Source organism: Plasmopara halstedii (assembly GCF_900000015.1).
Source record: "Plasmopara halstedii genome assembly, contig: Scaffold_202, whole genome shotgun sequence".
Taxonomy (NCBI): Eukaryota; Oomycota; class Peronosporomycetes; order Peronosporales; family Peronosporaceae; genus Plasmopara; species Plasmopara halstedii.
The window spans coordinates 114,983-128,661 of NW_020187123.1; the positions used below are offsets into that span (position 1 = coordinate 114,983).

Sequence of the window (13,679 nt, forward strand, 5' to 3'; positions counted from 1 at the left end):
ACTGACTATGCCACTCTTGGCATGCAGCAAATTGCTTTGAAACGTGAACATTGCTCAGTAGGTTACGTGCCACTTCATGCGCATCACTAGGCTCCGCCCTCGATACCTCGGACCTCGTCCGATAATCCCTATCTCGGCATGCAGCAACTGCTTCGATACTTGAGCAGTTCTCAATGGATTACGTGCCACTCCACATGTATCACTGGGGCGTCGCCCTCGACGCCTCGGATTGGCCAACCATGCCAGTTGTGGCATGAAGCAACCGCTTAGATACTTTGCAGTGCTCAGTGGGTTACGTGCCACTCCACATGCAGCCCGCGAGCCACTCCACATGCAGCCCGCGAGCCATGCTTGGGACTTCTGTCCGACACCTTCAATATTCGACAGCTTAGATACTTCGATATCCAGCACGTTGACCGTCCCGTTCCAGTGCCCACGCCAATAGCGCTTCTGCTTTTCGTAGAAGTGGGTTAATGACTCACCGAAGCTCCAGCAGGAGACATGCGCGTAGCGCTTAAGGTCTTCGACATTCAATTGATCCATGGATCATGGTGTTCCAACCATACCATACCAAGGATAGGGCATACCTTGCATTCAAGTCTACCCTAAGCAGCTTTCCACGCTTTCGAAGTCAAGACACTTAGGAACATTATGAGCTGTTATTTCGGGCTTATCCAGCCTTTCAACACAATTGTACCAGAAGTAAAGTTGTACATACTCAATCGACTCGTACGACCTACCATTGAGTAGTCTTTTCGATGTCAGGGCACATAAGTGATTATTGTTGTTATACGTCCGTGAAAATTATGTATAATACAGTTTTGCTCAATTGTACAAAAAATTCACGATACACTTTTGTTTAATCGTGAAAATTAAAGCTGCCTTTCGTCTTCTAATATCTATACTGGCGAATTATAGATAAATATATCCCGAATGGGTGTGCAATTTAGTAAAAATGGACAACCTTGTTGGTTGACGAGAGCAACAATGCCGTCCATCGGCATTATAGATATTACCGCCTACTGACGCTTATGGAGTTTACACACGAGCACTACTACTTGTAACGTACTGACAGCAAAACAACACAGCAATCAGCAATAATAATGTTATTACAAAACGAATGGCTTACAAGCGCGTTGCTTCGATTATCGAAAGTAAAGATCTTGTGCATCATGTGGCTTTAACGGTCATGTATAGGAGACAGCTTGTCCGACATGAAGGCTAGAACATTAAAAATATATCTCCTCCACCACCTTAATAGAGTGTCTGTATCTAAATCTTTAAGCCAGCCCAAAATTTTTATCACAATAGCAAACAATGCTACATCGGTCATACACATGGTATCCGGGGTGAAAAATGTACATTTTACCCTCTGTAACTACCGAGCCAGTTCGAAAACGCCGACAGCGACGCAACACGCTCTCAACTGTTGGGCCGCACCTCCTTCAAAACCTAACCAGCAAAACTCCATATTTCAAGTAGAGCCTTCGCTCACTATTCTCCATCATCTGTTCATCAAACATCTCTCAAGAAACAAACAAATACCGACTTTCGCCGCTTGTTGTGATCTCTAGCGAATTATTTTACTTAAAACTGGCGTTGAAATGGGATGTACGAGTAGCAAGTCCAAGAATGATGCACATGGTCCCATGACGGGTCGCTCCAATGAGGCTAATTACTCGAATCTCGCTGTAAACATCAATAATGGCAATTTCTCAGCATCTCAGAATGTCAATCAGCCGCGTCGCTCCATGCCAGCGTCGCGCAACCAGCGTAATGGCAGTCTTGGCTCCACTCAGGCCGTCAACCGTATTGATTCGGAAAATTGTTTTCCGGAATTAGTTAAGTTTCGTCTGGACGAAAGTGAAGTTCTGCTTACTCGCAAGGTCTCGAGTGGTGCGTTTGGTGTTGTGTGGTTAGGCCATTACCATGGCCAGCCCGTAGCCGTTAAGCGTATGATCGACGGTGAGGACGAAGCCATCTCCTTTTCCCGCGAGATTGAAACCATGTCTCGATTGTCGCACCCTAAAATTGTACGCTTTATTGGTTGCACGTGGACGAACAAGAAGGACTTGGGCGGCGTTTCCGAGTACATGGATGGTGGTGACGTTCGAACATTGCTGGAAACTCGCAGGATTGAGCTCAGCTGGAAAAAAGAGAAGATTTCTATTGCAATTGATATTGCTGAGGCTCTTGCATACATGCACTCGCGTTCGCCAAAGATTATTCACCGAGATCTTAAGTCGCGAAATGTGTTGCTTAATTCTGATATGGTGGCTAAGCTGAGTGATTTCGGGCTCAGTCGTAACCGTACGTATGAAGAAACACTGACTGCAGGTGTGGGTACGGTACGATGGACTGCTCCTGAGGTTATGCTAGGTGACAATTACAGCGAGCAGGCCGATGTATACTCTTTTGGTGTGGTATTAAGCGAGCTAGACACGCGAGAGATCCCGTTTGAAGAGAAGAGCAGTAAGACAGGAGCCAGTGGCGCTCCCGATATGGCCATTGTAATTAAGGTGGCGAAGGGTGAATTACGACCAAGTTTTGCGCCTGACTGTCCAGATGTCATTTTGCGAATCGCTCGTGCTTGTCTGCAATTTGACCCGGCGCTTCGTCCAGCAAGTGAATCAATTGTGCAAATGCTCAATGATGCGCGTGTGCAGCTTCAGGCAATGTAATTATTGCTGCACGCAATATATAATCTAAAGCTTTAGCCTCTTATCTAGTTCTGACATCACTGGAGGTCGAAATTTTTGCGTTATCTGTCAAGCGTTGGAGAAAACACTTGACAAAATGGTAGACAAGCATGGACTGGAATATATTTAATGACAGAGGCGACAAGGACATACCAGCAGTTTAAGTTGAGTAGTGAATAATAACAGGGTCAATAGATACATTGTAGTTGATGTGATCGAGGATGAGCAAGATGGTGACAAGATTTCATTACTTTTGTTCGTGCCTTCGATTCCCGTGTATCTTATGCAAAATAATGGATGTATTACTGTCAGTATGCCCTAAACTGTTGTTGTTGGTTTGATGGGGGCAACATTTTATTATTTCTTGACCTTATATATTCGAACCATCCAAGCTTCCGATGTAAATACATGCTCAAAATGGTGCAGAGTGATGTCGCGTTGTGCAATCCGAAATCGACGACTCATATCCCATCCAATGTTGGGATTTTCATTTTCAGTAGTAGAACGACTCTCAACGTGACAGAATTCGAAATAGCTAAGCTTGTAAAGGACACTCTCTTGCATTGCGAGCGTCGCATTCTCGTGAAAAATGTAGCGCCCGTTCACTTGATATTCAGACTCCACCACATCGTCAGGAAACACGCCTCCTGATATCTTGACGATCCACGAAAGTTTGTCCAAGTCATCTCCTGGCATACCAACTTTTCCACCAAACAACAAGAAAACATAGTCCACGCCAAGACTATGCAAAATTGGCAAGGCACCGTCTTCACGCGACATCAGTATGCGTCCAACAGTTGCGATGTGCGTGTTGTTCCATGTATTATTGTCAACGAGCACGGTGCGATTTGCAAATGTAGTGATCTGGTATCCATAATCCCACCAGCTTAGGATTTTAGCATCTTCTGGAGTGTTCAGCCGTAGCCAAGCAAAGGCCTCACGATAGTCATCATGTACTATTTTGTCATTAGTTGTTTTGTTCATTGTCAGGAACACGAGCGAGGTCGATGAGTAAACTTTCCTGGCAATATTAAAAGAGTGGCGAAAATGCATAAAGAGGAGAAACTAAATTGATAAAAAATGAGTCGTCAATACAATAAGCTTCCTTGAAATCTTCAAACTACGTACCCCGCATGCAAAAACCAGCAGCTGAAGCGCCTTAAATTTGCGATAATTTCCTTCTTCAGCTGTTTTATTGAGTTGAAAGCGCAGTTTAACGGCAAGAGCTGACAAAATCTCATCTGCATGAGATTCGAGCGAATCTTCCTCTTTTTCAGTGAGTCCTTCAATGGTAAATTTTTCGGTCACGACATAAATTGGTGACTTGCTCTCTTCCTCTGAGTCACTTCGCGTAAATCGGATTATTCTATACATGAAGCCCGACGCTCCAACAGCCGCCATATAACAAGCTGCCGGGGCCAAAACTAGCAGCAAACGAACCATTATACCTGAAAAGTAGAACGCGAACGTGCTGTATACAATCATGAACAGGTAATTAGGGTCAAGCTTTTGAAAAGAATAGAATATTCCCAATGGAATAAAAAGCATCGCTGGTCCTAGCGAGAAGTAATAAGCCGACCACACAGTCGGTTGGTGCTCTCCTACTGATGCAATGATTGGGATATACTTCGACGCATATGTCGGATCCAGTAGCGTAAGACTACGACCACTCCATTGTAATTTCCCCCATGATATCGAAAGTGATAAGCCAATTCCAGAGATAGCTATGCCAGCCTTAGAACAAGCTCGAAAGAGTCTCATGAATTGGTCGTTTGGTAACTGAATTGATAGCCATCGCATCAATGCGTATGCTTTATGGACCAACAGCAAAACCAGAAAAATAAGCAGCTATAGAACACTACATCACAAGAATCAACTACCTTGCAAAAGTGCGAACGTTCCATGGGATCCAGCAGTTTCACCCTTGAGGACTGCGTTAAATCCAATAAACGGAATTTGCATCGCCCCCAGCGTCACCAGCGGGTAAAATGTTGAGTAAGCCACATATAATCTAGCTGAATATTGTCTTGAGAGCAATAGCACCAGCACATGGATAGGGATGATATTGATGATAAACACATACCCTCCCCATGACAGTGCCATACCACAGTACGAGATTGCAGTGAAGGCCGCCCAAAGCATTGCACCACTCTTTATGGACTTGATCCACAGATAAAATGTGAAAATCAGAAGAAAGATTGCAATGCCCTCGTTGTCAAATGAACCGGCAGTTGTGCGTGATATGTATGCGGGCGACACACTAAGTAACATAGCAGACAGCAATGCTGTCGGCATATCTCCCGTCACTTCGTGGGTCAGCAGAAACTGCGCCACACAAGCAAGTGCCGCGAATGCTGGTGCCAAAAAAACACAGGCATCTCGAGTGGAGATCGGCAGCCGCAGTACAAGCGCCAACAGCCATTGCAGACCTGCTGCGCCGGCCATAAGTCCAGGATATACTGTCGTACCTACAATGCGACCAAGAGGGTACCATGCACGGTCATCAAACCAGTCCAAGAGCTCGTAAATGCCGTACTCGGCAAGGAACTTGGTCACACGAAAGTTAAACTGTGGGTCGAACTCATGGATCACCTGGCGTTGCAGATAAGTCAAAATTGAAAGGTAAGATGTAGTTAGGCTGGTAATGAAGACGCGTACCGTTCCCCAAATCACCACCGGAAAGAGGCGAATGGCGAAGCTAAGTATGCAGATGAGCGCTAGCACCAAGTAGGTCCAGAGCAGCGACATGTGACTCACAGATTGAATGATTCACCTTCGAGCGACATGCATGACCAAGTTGAAGTGACCTGCATTCTGCTCAGCACAATTGCAGCGACTGAGCGCGGAATCAGCTATGCCTGTAACGAGAGGAAGTGCACGGTTGAAAGACGATCAGGTGGGGGAGGAGATTGAACAGGTGCCGTATCAACAAGTACCGGATACGGAAGAGGAGCAGGAGCAGGAGGAGGAAGATCACCAGACATTGACACAAACAGAAGCCATACGTGATTTAGAAGATATGGCTAAGCAATTGACGAAGACGCTCAAGCATCTGCTGACTGCGCATCGGTGTTTATTTTTGAACAGAAATTTTGCTGGTAGGGAGTTTGATGACTGACTTCATTGTGCAGACAGCTGGACAATGACGCGACCACGATTCAGGCTGGGATGGACGAGTTGCATCGCATGCAAGAGTCGGCAAGTTGCTGGTTTCAGGCTGATGGACTGATAGAATTTTTAATCTGACGTTTAACGTGGCTTACTGATCTATTTAGCGGGCCGAGCACATTGTTGAGCGATTGAAGAATGCCAGTTCGACAATTCTTGCGTTTAGTGACGTAAGCTCAGAGGAACGCCCCGAGGGCGAGGGAGACGGCGATGAAGAAGATTAAAATTAGCAGGTAGCACCTGAAAATAAGTGGTTTCGACCCGGACGTATATTTTTCGTCGTTGTACATACCAGCAGTAGTATTGAATCGTCATTTGCCTGCTCTTGGACAACCAGGCAAACAAGCTCTAATCAGATGCCCTAGCAGGCCCTATCGGCATGACGCCAGTGTATCCTGGCGCTGACAAGCCTGCCAGTCTAAAAATAAGCACTTTGCTGAAGATTTACGCACAAAGCACTTAATTAGTCGCGAAGAGCTCTTGATCAAACTCACTGTTTTAATGAGTCAAGATCGTCCACTTCTTGCAAATACAGACTTTTGTCCATCACTGCTGCTGCCATGTCAACGGTTGGTGTGAAGTCTTTTAACTCACTGTTGTCTTCCTCGTCACTGTGAACGAAATGAACTTCGTCATCAGCATCAGCATCGTCACGGAACAGTGTTGGATCGTATGTGAACAGCGCACGACCACTCACTGCAACACATTTCGATAAAATTGTTAAGGCATTTAGATTTATTAAAGCAAATGAAATTGATACAAACGTACTGATGCCACGACCACCAGTTCTTTTTGCCTGCTCTTTCAATTTCTTCGCCTCCTCTGCTTTCTTGCGAGCCTGCTTGTCGGCCTTCCATTTCGCAAGTGTTTCCTCCGTGACAGGAGTGCCGCCATTGGGGCCTAACTTTGCGCGCTGTTGCTCAATTATTTCTTCTATTGAAATCTCTATGACTTTGTTATTTTTCTCGAGCTCACGGTCCTTTTTAGACTTAAATACATAACCAGGAGGAAGTGCATGACGGTATCTGCTCCAAAAATCGACGGCAATATATTAATTGAAGCTGCGGTGTGAGAAATTTTTCGATTGCATACTTGCATGACGCGCCACCATTCGGGCAAACCCAGAACCAGCCGTAGAGCGACTTCTCAATAGCATCCAAGAAGTGCTTACATACAATTTCTGTCTGCTTTGAGTTCTTCTCATGATGCTTCTCGTTCACAACTTTCTCGAGCTTTTCCTGATCCCACGTGTCGATTTGATCTGACGGACACCAGTGCGACATCGAACATATGATATAAGCTTAAAAGCAACACATTGGTAGTTTTCATTTCGTACGGCTACCGTACCTGCTTCTTTCTCAGCACGATTGTCCGTGTACAAATCAATTTTAGCTGCTTTTTTCTCCACCATCATGTCATGTGAGAACTTGCAACGGTTGCCCTATGAGAACAATTAATCACTAAAAGCTCGCATCTACAAGTTAGCAGTATCAACAACTCACTTTAGAGCAAACACCAGCTTTAAAAAAAGCGCAAAGCAACGACTTGGGATCTGTTCCAGGAGGAACCTAAACAGCAAGAAAATAAAATAACGTGTATGATGCTTCAATGATCTTGTTACAATTATAGCGGAAAAGAACGTATACCTTTGGCTGCTGTATCGAGGCAGCAAAAAGACTTTTAAGGGTTTCCTGCTCGGCCATAGCGTCCTTCTTCTTTTTGGCCTCCTGCTCTTTAATGCGATCGGCGCGTGTGTTGCCACCCTTGACCTGTTTTGTCACTTCCTGGATATATTTCTGCACATTCTTGCTCTTCTTTTTGTTCTTGAGGCCAAAAGTCTTGTCTTCTAAAGTCTTTTCCTTCTGCTTCTCGATTGACTTTTTGGAAGGACCTCCTGCCTTTTTCTTCGGGGGCATCTCGTCAGCTCAGACTTTCCTGGCTGATAGACTCTCGTGGAAACGTCGCCCTGTGATTGGCTAATTTAGTGGTTTGAAAAATAATGTGGACCCGACATAATTGCTGACAAGGCTCGTCGTTCTGAAACACACTCCATAACAGCTCATCACTAGCGTTGATTTCAATATCGAGGTATGAATGGCTATTTTCACTAGTTGCAAGTATCACAGATGTGGAGTGCTATGGTAAGCAACGATTCTTCGTCCTTATTGCTGCACAGTCTCACTTCTGAGCCTACTGCGACGTCAATTACTTAAGATCGCCCTTTCAATGGCTATAATTATGACAATAAGTGACACTGTCAATTGCTATCGCTTCGATATTCCAAACTATTCGCGCAAAACGCGGCCGGAAGTATCTTTTGTTTTTCGGGTAGCTAGCTAAGTGGTCGCGATAGACACCTTCGATGGCAAATGACGCACTTGTATCCACTGTGGCGCTATTTTCGACTAGACGGTTGGATTCGTCAATTGTCCAATGTAGAAGGTCTAAGAAAAAAAACTTCAAGTGGTCTAATAGCTTACGCATGAGTAGATTTTCTCAACCAAAGCACGACTTTTTATTACTTGCAGCCGGCCAACTGAGACGAAATGCAAGCAAGAGCTCGAGAAGCGACAAAGCGCCGCAGAGAAACCAACGCTTAAAATTTAGTCATTTTTGATTTCGTAATGCCGTCGAGCAGTACAGAGCGCAATTCTACACGAGATAAGTTACATTTGCCGGGATCGAATGTTTGAATGCCTAAATTTTCTGGGCCAGTGACACTTCATCATAATTTTACCAAGGTTTTGTCCGAAACTCCTACATGTAAGATCTCTGGTTCAGCTTCTTAGTTTTTTCATATCATATCTGAATAGGGGTGATCCATGTATTTACACAATAAAGTGTCTTCGTCATTTCATTAAGTTCTCGTACACGCAACGTTATTAAAAGCAGATAAAAATTAGTTTGGGCATTTATCTCAAACGTGTTCATGTCAGGTATAAGACATACGGGCCGGGTATACGATTCGTACGTGTCAGGGTCTGCTATCACTGCTGCTGTTCAAAAAGCTTGCGAGCCTGTTCACTGCTTGTTGCTTGCAAAGGATTTTTGTCAGACCGATATCGAACAAAGCGTGGAAAGCGTAGTGCTAGCCCCTTTTGAGGAAGAAATGGTGTTGGATCAACAGTCTTCTCACTTGAAACATTAGCGCCGCAAGTATAAGAAGAAGATTCTGTCAATTGAGTGGCTTTAATCTCCCACACTTCTTCCGGTGACAGCCAGAAATCAGGATGTTGACTTCGAACAGCTAAGGATTGATACTGTTCTGGTACACGATCCAATTTTGGTAAAATTCGCTTTCGAAACCGTATACTTATTTCAGACAGTTGAGCATCTGAAAAGCCCGAGCCGACTTTTCCAATCGTCTGCAAGGTAGCAGATTATGAATAATGAGCTTTCGTTTCTACATCGACTTGCATTACAAATTACCTCGAACTTTTCGCTAGTCGTGTTGTACGTCGCCATTAGAAAAGATCCAAATACTCCTGCACGTCGACCTTTCCCGTGAAATACCCCAATTGGAACCAGATCTAGTGTGTCAGCAAGAAAGGTACCGTTGCCGGAAGTAGTCGCGGCAGCTGATTTGTTTTCTGTTCGAGTGCTCGTGGGCGTCTCATTCGATAAGTAATCCCGTTTAAGCTTCATCCACGAATATGATCGCCGGCCAGCTCTATACACTGATTCTTCGCCATCCAGGATTTTGATCATCAATCCTTCACAGCCGCTCGCCACCGCTCGCTCAAGAACATCACGCATAGCTAAAGCTTCATTATTCTTATTACCATCTACAGGCACAGCTTCATGTGTCATGTCTATGTCGACGTATTTCACAAATTCGAGATGACCCAACTCTTCATCGACCAAATTTTGTAGCAACCTTCGTCGCTCACGAAGCGGTTTCTAAGACAGCAACAAAATGCTGTAAGCTTCAATTTTCTAATTAAATGACAAAATTCACATGTACCTGAAGAAGATTTGTATGGTCGATGGCCAGCAAGTCGAATAGAAACAAACAGAACTCGGTCGTAGTCTTTGTCTGCAGCATTTGAAACGGGAGAAATGTACCTGTCGTTCGATCAATTGCAACAACCTCCCCCTCTACAATAAACGATGTCACGTGAGAAAGCGATTGCAACGCTGCATCGCGAGCTTTCAAACGCCTCTCAAGCACGTGCAGAAGCGATGAATATCTCTCGGTGACGTCTTCCATATTGCGACTGAAAATACGACCGACCGATCCTGATTGGACACTGCTGTTCGGTAAAGTTAAATGCACCTGCAACCGTGCGCCATCATACTTATACTCGCAGGTAGCAGTGCGACTTAAAGTCTTCCTCACACGATTAAGCACCGACGAAACGCTGGATTCTGGGTATGCAGACATCGTCAGCACTGGTACACCTGATGTCGGATGAGCTTCATCATACAGCCACGCCATTCTCTGAACAATGTCTTTTTCATGCTGACTCACGTGCACCAACTCCGCCAGCTTGTGATAGTTTGGATGTTGAGCGTAGGCAACGGTGATACAGTCAATCCACTCCGTTTTTCCTCGTGATGCTAAATCATCAACATTTGACGGAAAGCTCGCTAATGCAAGTGCCGAGAGAATAGATTTTTCACCCATTCCGATGCGTAAGTTTTGATGCTGAGATAACACATCACGCAGTTTTTGTTAGAAAATTATTTGTCAAGGCGAAAATAGCAGTGACCCTAACTGCCAGCATGCGGACGATAAAGATTCGCTCTTCAGGACATCTATGCTTCATACACAGCGATGTTAGCACATAATTGAGAAAATCAATTCCATTCTGGACACTACAAGCAGCCGTACCTACACTGCTGCAGCAATTTCAAGGCGAGCTGTTGCTTTCTAGCAGCTCCACCAAGTCCTTCGTCTGTTGCTATAGCCATTAGCTGGTCATGAACTGTTTGTATACTCAACGGTTGCCCTCTATCATCGTGCTCCGGTACCACAATGCGCCCACTATCCAGCAACGCCTGCGTAGCCAATCCATAGTCCGAATATGAAGCCAAAAAGGTCTCCAACGTCTGGTTTGTTTCCAGTTCTGTCCACTGTTCAGCTAAAAGCTGTTTCAAAAGCCTTTTGAAGCTTTGAGCTCCAAAACGAAGCTCTACGCCATCATACGGAGGCGCCAGCTGCGATGCCGTGAGGTGCAAAGCACTAGCCAACGCTTGAGGCATCGGAAGCGCTAATAAATCTCGGTACCCATCGGCCAGCCGTAAAACGCTCTCCAAGCGCGAGCTTTTTACTTCCTACATACCAAGCAGTATAATTTTTAGAGGCTGAAAGAAGGTACATACAGAAGGGTGCAAGAAGTGAACCTCGATCGAGGAGAAAATGCGCGCTAGTGCGTCAAAAGAACCAAACTCGCGACAATTAGGGAGTTTATGAGAATCTGAAGTTGAAATTGTTGATAAATGACATCTAGAGGTAGCTATTGCATCCCAAGGAAGAAGGAAACAACGTCTAAGCGCAAGGGTGTAAAGTCTCGCGCGAGTCCATCCACGGCGTGGCAGCACCAGCATCTTGGTTATAAATGTACTTATTTAATTAACACTTGCTGATAGAATCGCAATAGCCTCGTCTCATGAATTATGTATGATCACCTAAACACCAGTAGATCCTTTAAGCGCTCGCGTCGCTTCTTGATCTATCAAAATGTATTCAGCTCGCGAAAGAGCCGACGAGATGCACTCAAGCTGGTTACTATGGGCGTTAGTGAGGTCGGCCATCTTGTGTTGCCGCTCTGCTAAAATCTGTTGAGTACTGATAGTTTTGTCGAGCAAATCTAGTAGAAGCTGCTCATCTTGATTTGCTGGTGGGGTTTCGCGTAGTGGTACAAGCGCGGTACAATTCCTCTCTACGAGGAGCTTGCCGGCCCTGTTGCCGCCAGAGAAATCAGTGTTTCTGTTTGAATTGGTCGTGGTGGTTGTCGCTTCCTTTTGGTCAGATGTTCCCCCGAGCACATTATCACAGCTATCAATGAGCGTGGTTTCGTATTGCCTTCTTTGATTAACAGATCGCTTTTGATTTTGCACTGCTGATGGTTTCGAAAAGGTCTTTTTCACACCAGGAAGATGAAAGAATTGGGTCATAGTCAATTTTTGATTGATTCGTCGGAGCAAGTCAAGGCTAAGATTAAGATCTTGTGTTTGGTTCTGAATTTGCTGCGCAGTGATACAAGACACATTGGCGGTGCTGCGCTCGTTGCCATGTTCACTGGGTGCAACAAACCATCCGAAGATAAATCCACTCTCACTACTATTATCCTCGAAAATGCCAGTTGCCACGACCATGTTACCACCACCACGATGCTCGCGGTGATGTGTCACGATTTGAAAACTATTATATCGTGTAGCACGATAACTCGGGTGCAACGTGACGCAATCGACCCATGTCTGCCCACTCAGCTCACGTCGGTTTGATACATGTGAGAAGAGATGTTGATACAAGAAAGCGTTATTATAGTCTAAGAGCTCGGTGACGACGCTAGAGCAGTCAGCTGCTACCATCATGACACTTCTTGTGAATCTCTTGCCGGAGCGGAAGAGTTCAAAAGATTGGATCGTTCCATTGATGCTCAATTCAGGCAAGATAGTAAGCTCGATCCATGCACTCTTCTGCAATTGGAAAAAGTAATCAATTGTCGCAATTATCTTGCCCGCATGCTGATTTGCCACGTTCAATGATTGGCGTGTTGCGTCGTAGTCATGTCCCTGAATGATAGACACGGTGTGCTGTGACGAAGGCAACAACTTCAAGTCAAAAAATGACGCTGCATTGTCTGAATTCGTTTGTGGTCGATATGAGAAGCCTGCGATTTCTCTTGCTTGAGCTGTCGTGCAATCTGCTGCTACTCGATGCTCGAGTACCTCAGAAACAATGCTAGCTACCGCTTCAAGCGTGGATATCATTGAGCCTGTTGGATGTGAGTGAGGCTTCGTGTCAAAAGCGCACACTACTCCCATCAAATGGCCTCGTACGCAAATGGGTGTACCAGCATAGAAACGCAAGGAGCGATTTCCACAGGCTAAACCTCCTTTGTGAAAACAGGTATCGGTGCAAGGGTCCACTATCACTGTCGATTTTTGTAAGAGAATGTTAGGACTCAAACAGCCATCTTTTGGGATGTGTGTGACGTTATCATCAATACCCATACTGGCTTTGATACAAAGGAATGTATCATCGGTGACACCAATAAAAGCACCAGGGCACTTCAGCGTCCGTGCTACAACACTCACAAGCAACTTCATGGTCGGATCGACTTTTGTCGACCGAGTTCGCGATTTTCCAGCCTCGTTCAGATTTGCGATCTCGTGCACTGCCTTAGGGTGCGACCCCTTACTTTCGTGCACATGCTCCAAGTTTGCACTGAATTGTTTGTGACGTCGATTGAGGGGCGACTCGAGACTTAGTATCGATACAGCGGGAATGATATCTTGACTGTTCTCACTAGTTGCCGCCTCATTTGCTTTATTTGAAGCATCTGTGGCGCGGATAATGCAAAACGTGCAGACTCGAGTTTCGCACTCTACGTTTATATCGGTGAGTCGAACGGTGTGTTGGCTTGAGCAGCCAGCACACACGACTTCACCGCACGTTCGGCAGTGGTGTCGTCGTCGAAAAGGCTGAAACTGTTGTATGCACACGCTGCAATGTGTTCGCAAGTCATTATTCACCCAAGAATGGGTCTGTAGGAGGTTACTTACCATGAGCAATCCCCCTTCCAATATGTACATTGTTTGAATTGCCTGCTTTTTGGCTTTGCCCTCGCTCTCGTGATGCAT

General features: G+C 45.3%; 6 protein-coding genes across 6 annotated transcripts; 2 read left to right on the forward strand and 4 right to left on the reverse strand.

The window, feature by feature from the left end:
• Positions 1-1,604: 1,604 nt before the first annotated feature.
• PHALS_02513 (tkl protein kinase) lies at positions 1,605-2,681 on the forward strand (the record flags this gene model as incomplete). Its single annotated transcript, XM_024720534.1, has 2 exons — positions 1,605-2,108; positions 2,223-2,681. 2 exons carry the CDS (start codon positions 1,605-1,607, stop codon positions 2,679-2,681), a joined length of 963 nt encoding a protein of 320 aa, XP_024572782.1.
• Positions 2,682-3,056: 375 nt separating this feature from the next.
• Positions 3,057-5,447, reverse strand: PHALS_02514 (dolichyl-diphosphooligosaccharide-protein glycosyltransferase; the record flags this gene model as incomplete). The annotated part of the gene is made up of 4 exons (XM_024720545.1): positions 3,057-3,764; positions 3,828-4,510; positions 4,580-5,291; positions 5,358-5,447. 4 exons carry the CDS (start codon positions 5,445-5,447, stop codon positions 3,057-3,059), a joined length of 2,193 nt encoding a protein of 730 aa, XP_024572783.1.
• A 106-nt stretch (positions 5,448-5,553) lies between these two features.
• On the forward strand, positions 5,554-6,091 carry PHALS_02515 (uncharacterized protein; the record flags this gene model as incomplete). Its single annotated transcript, XM_024720557.1, has 4 exons — positions 5,554-5,616; positions 5,680-5,768; positions 5,831-5,897; positions 5,975-6,091. The coding sequence occupies 4 exons, from the start codon at positions 5,554-5,556 to the stop codon at positions 6,089-6,091; spliced, it is 336 nt and encodes a 111-aa protein (XP_024572784.1).
• A 266-nt stretch (positions 6,092-6,357) lies between these two features.
• On the reverse strand, positions 6,358-7,783 carry PHALS_02516 (zinc finger; the record flags this gene model as incomplete). The annotated part of the gene is made up of 5 exons (XM_024720568.1): positions 6,358-6,892; positions 6,960-7,128; positions 7,215-7,308; positions 7,370-7,435; positions 7,514-7,783. The coding sequence occupies 5 exons, from the start codon at positions 7,781-7,783 to the stop codon at positions 6,358-6,360; spliced, it is 1,134 nt and encodes a 377-aa protein (XP_024572785.1).
• Position 7,784: 1 nt separating this feature from the next.
• PHALS_14874 (uncharacterized protein) lies at positions 7,785-8,856 on the reverse strand. Its single transcript, XM_036407251.1, has one exon. The coding sequence runs from the start codon at positions 8,349-8,351 to the stop codon at positions 8,091-8,093; it is 261 nt and encodes an 86-aa protein (XP_036263000.1). The 5' UTR covers positions 8,352-8,856; the 3' UTR covers positions 7,785-8,090.
• Positions 8,855-13,679, reverse strand: PHALS_02517 (hypothetical protein PPTG_11183; the record flags this gene model as incomplete). Its single annotated transcript, XM_024720590.1, has 9 exons — positions 8,855-9,232; positions 9,297-9,767; positions 9,832-10,515; positions 10,586-10,625; positions 10,702-11,144; positions 11,214-11,287; positions 11,507-13,302; positions 13,487-13,542; positions 13,602-13,679. The coding sequence occupies 9 exons, from the start codon at positions 13,677-13,679 to the stop codon at positions 8,855-8,857; spliced, it is 4,020 nt and encodes a 1,339-aa protein (XP_024572787.1).

Excerpts from the sequence above, each read along its gene's own strand:
- PHALS_14874 (XM_036407251.1), bottom strand. The coding sequence starts at position 8,351 with ATGCGTAAGCTATTAGACCACTTGAAGTTTTTTTTCTTAGACCTTCTA.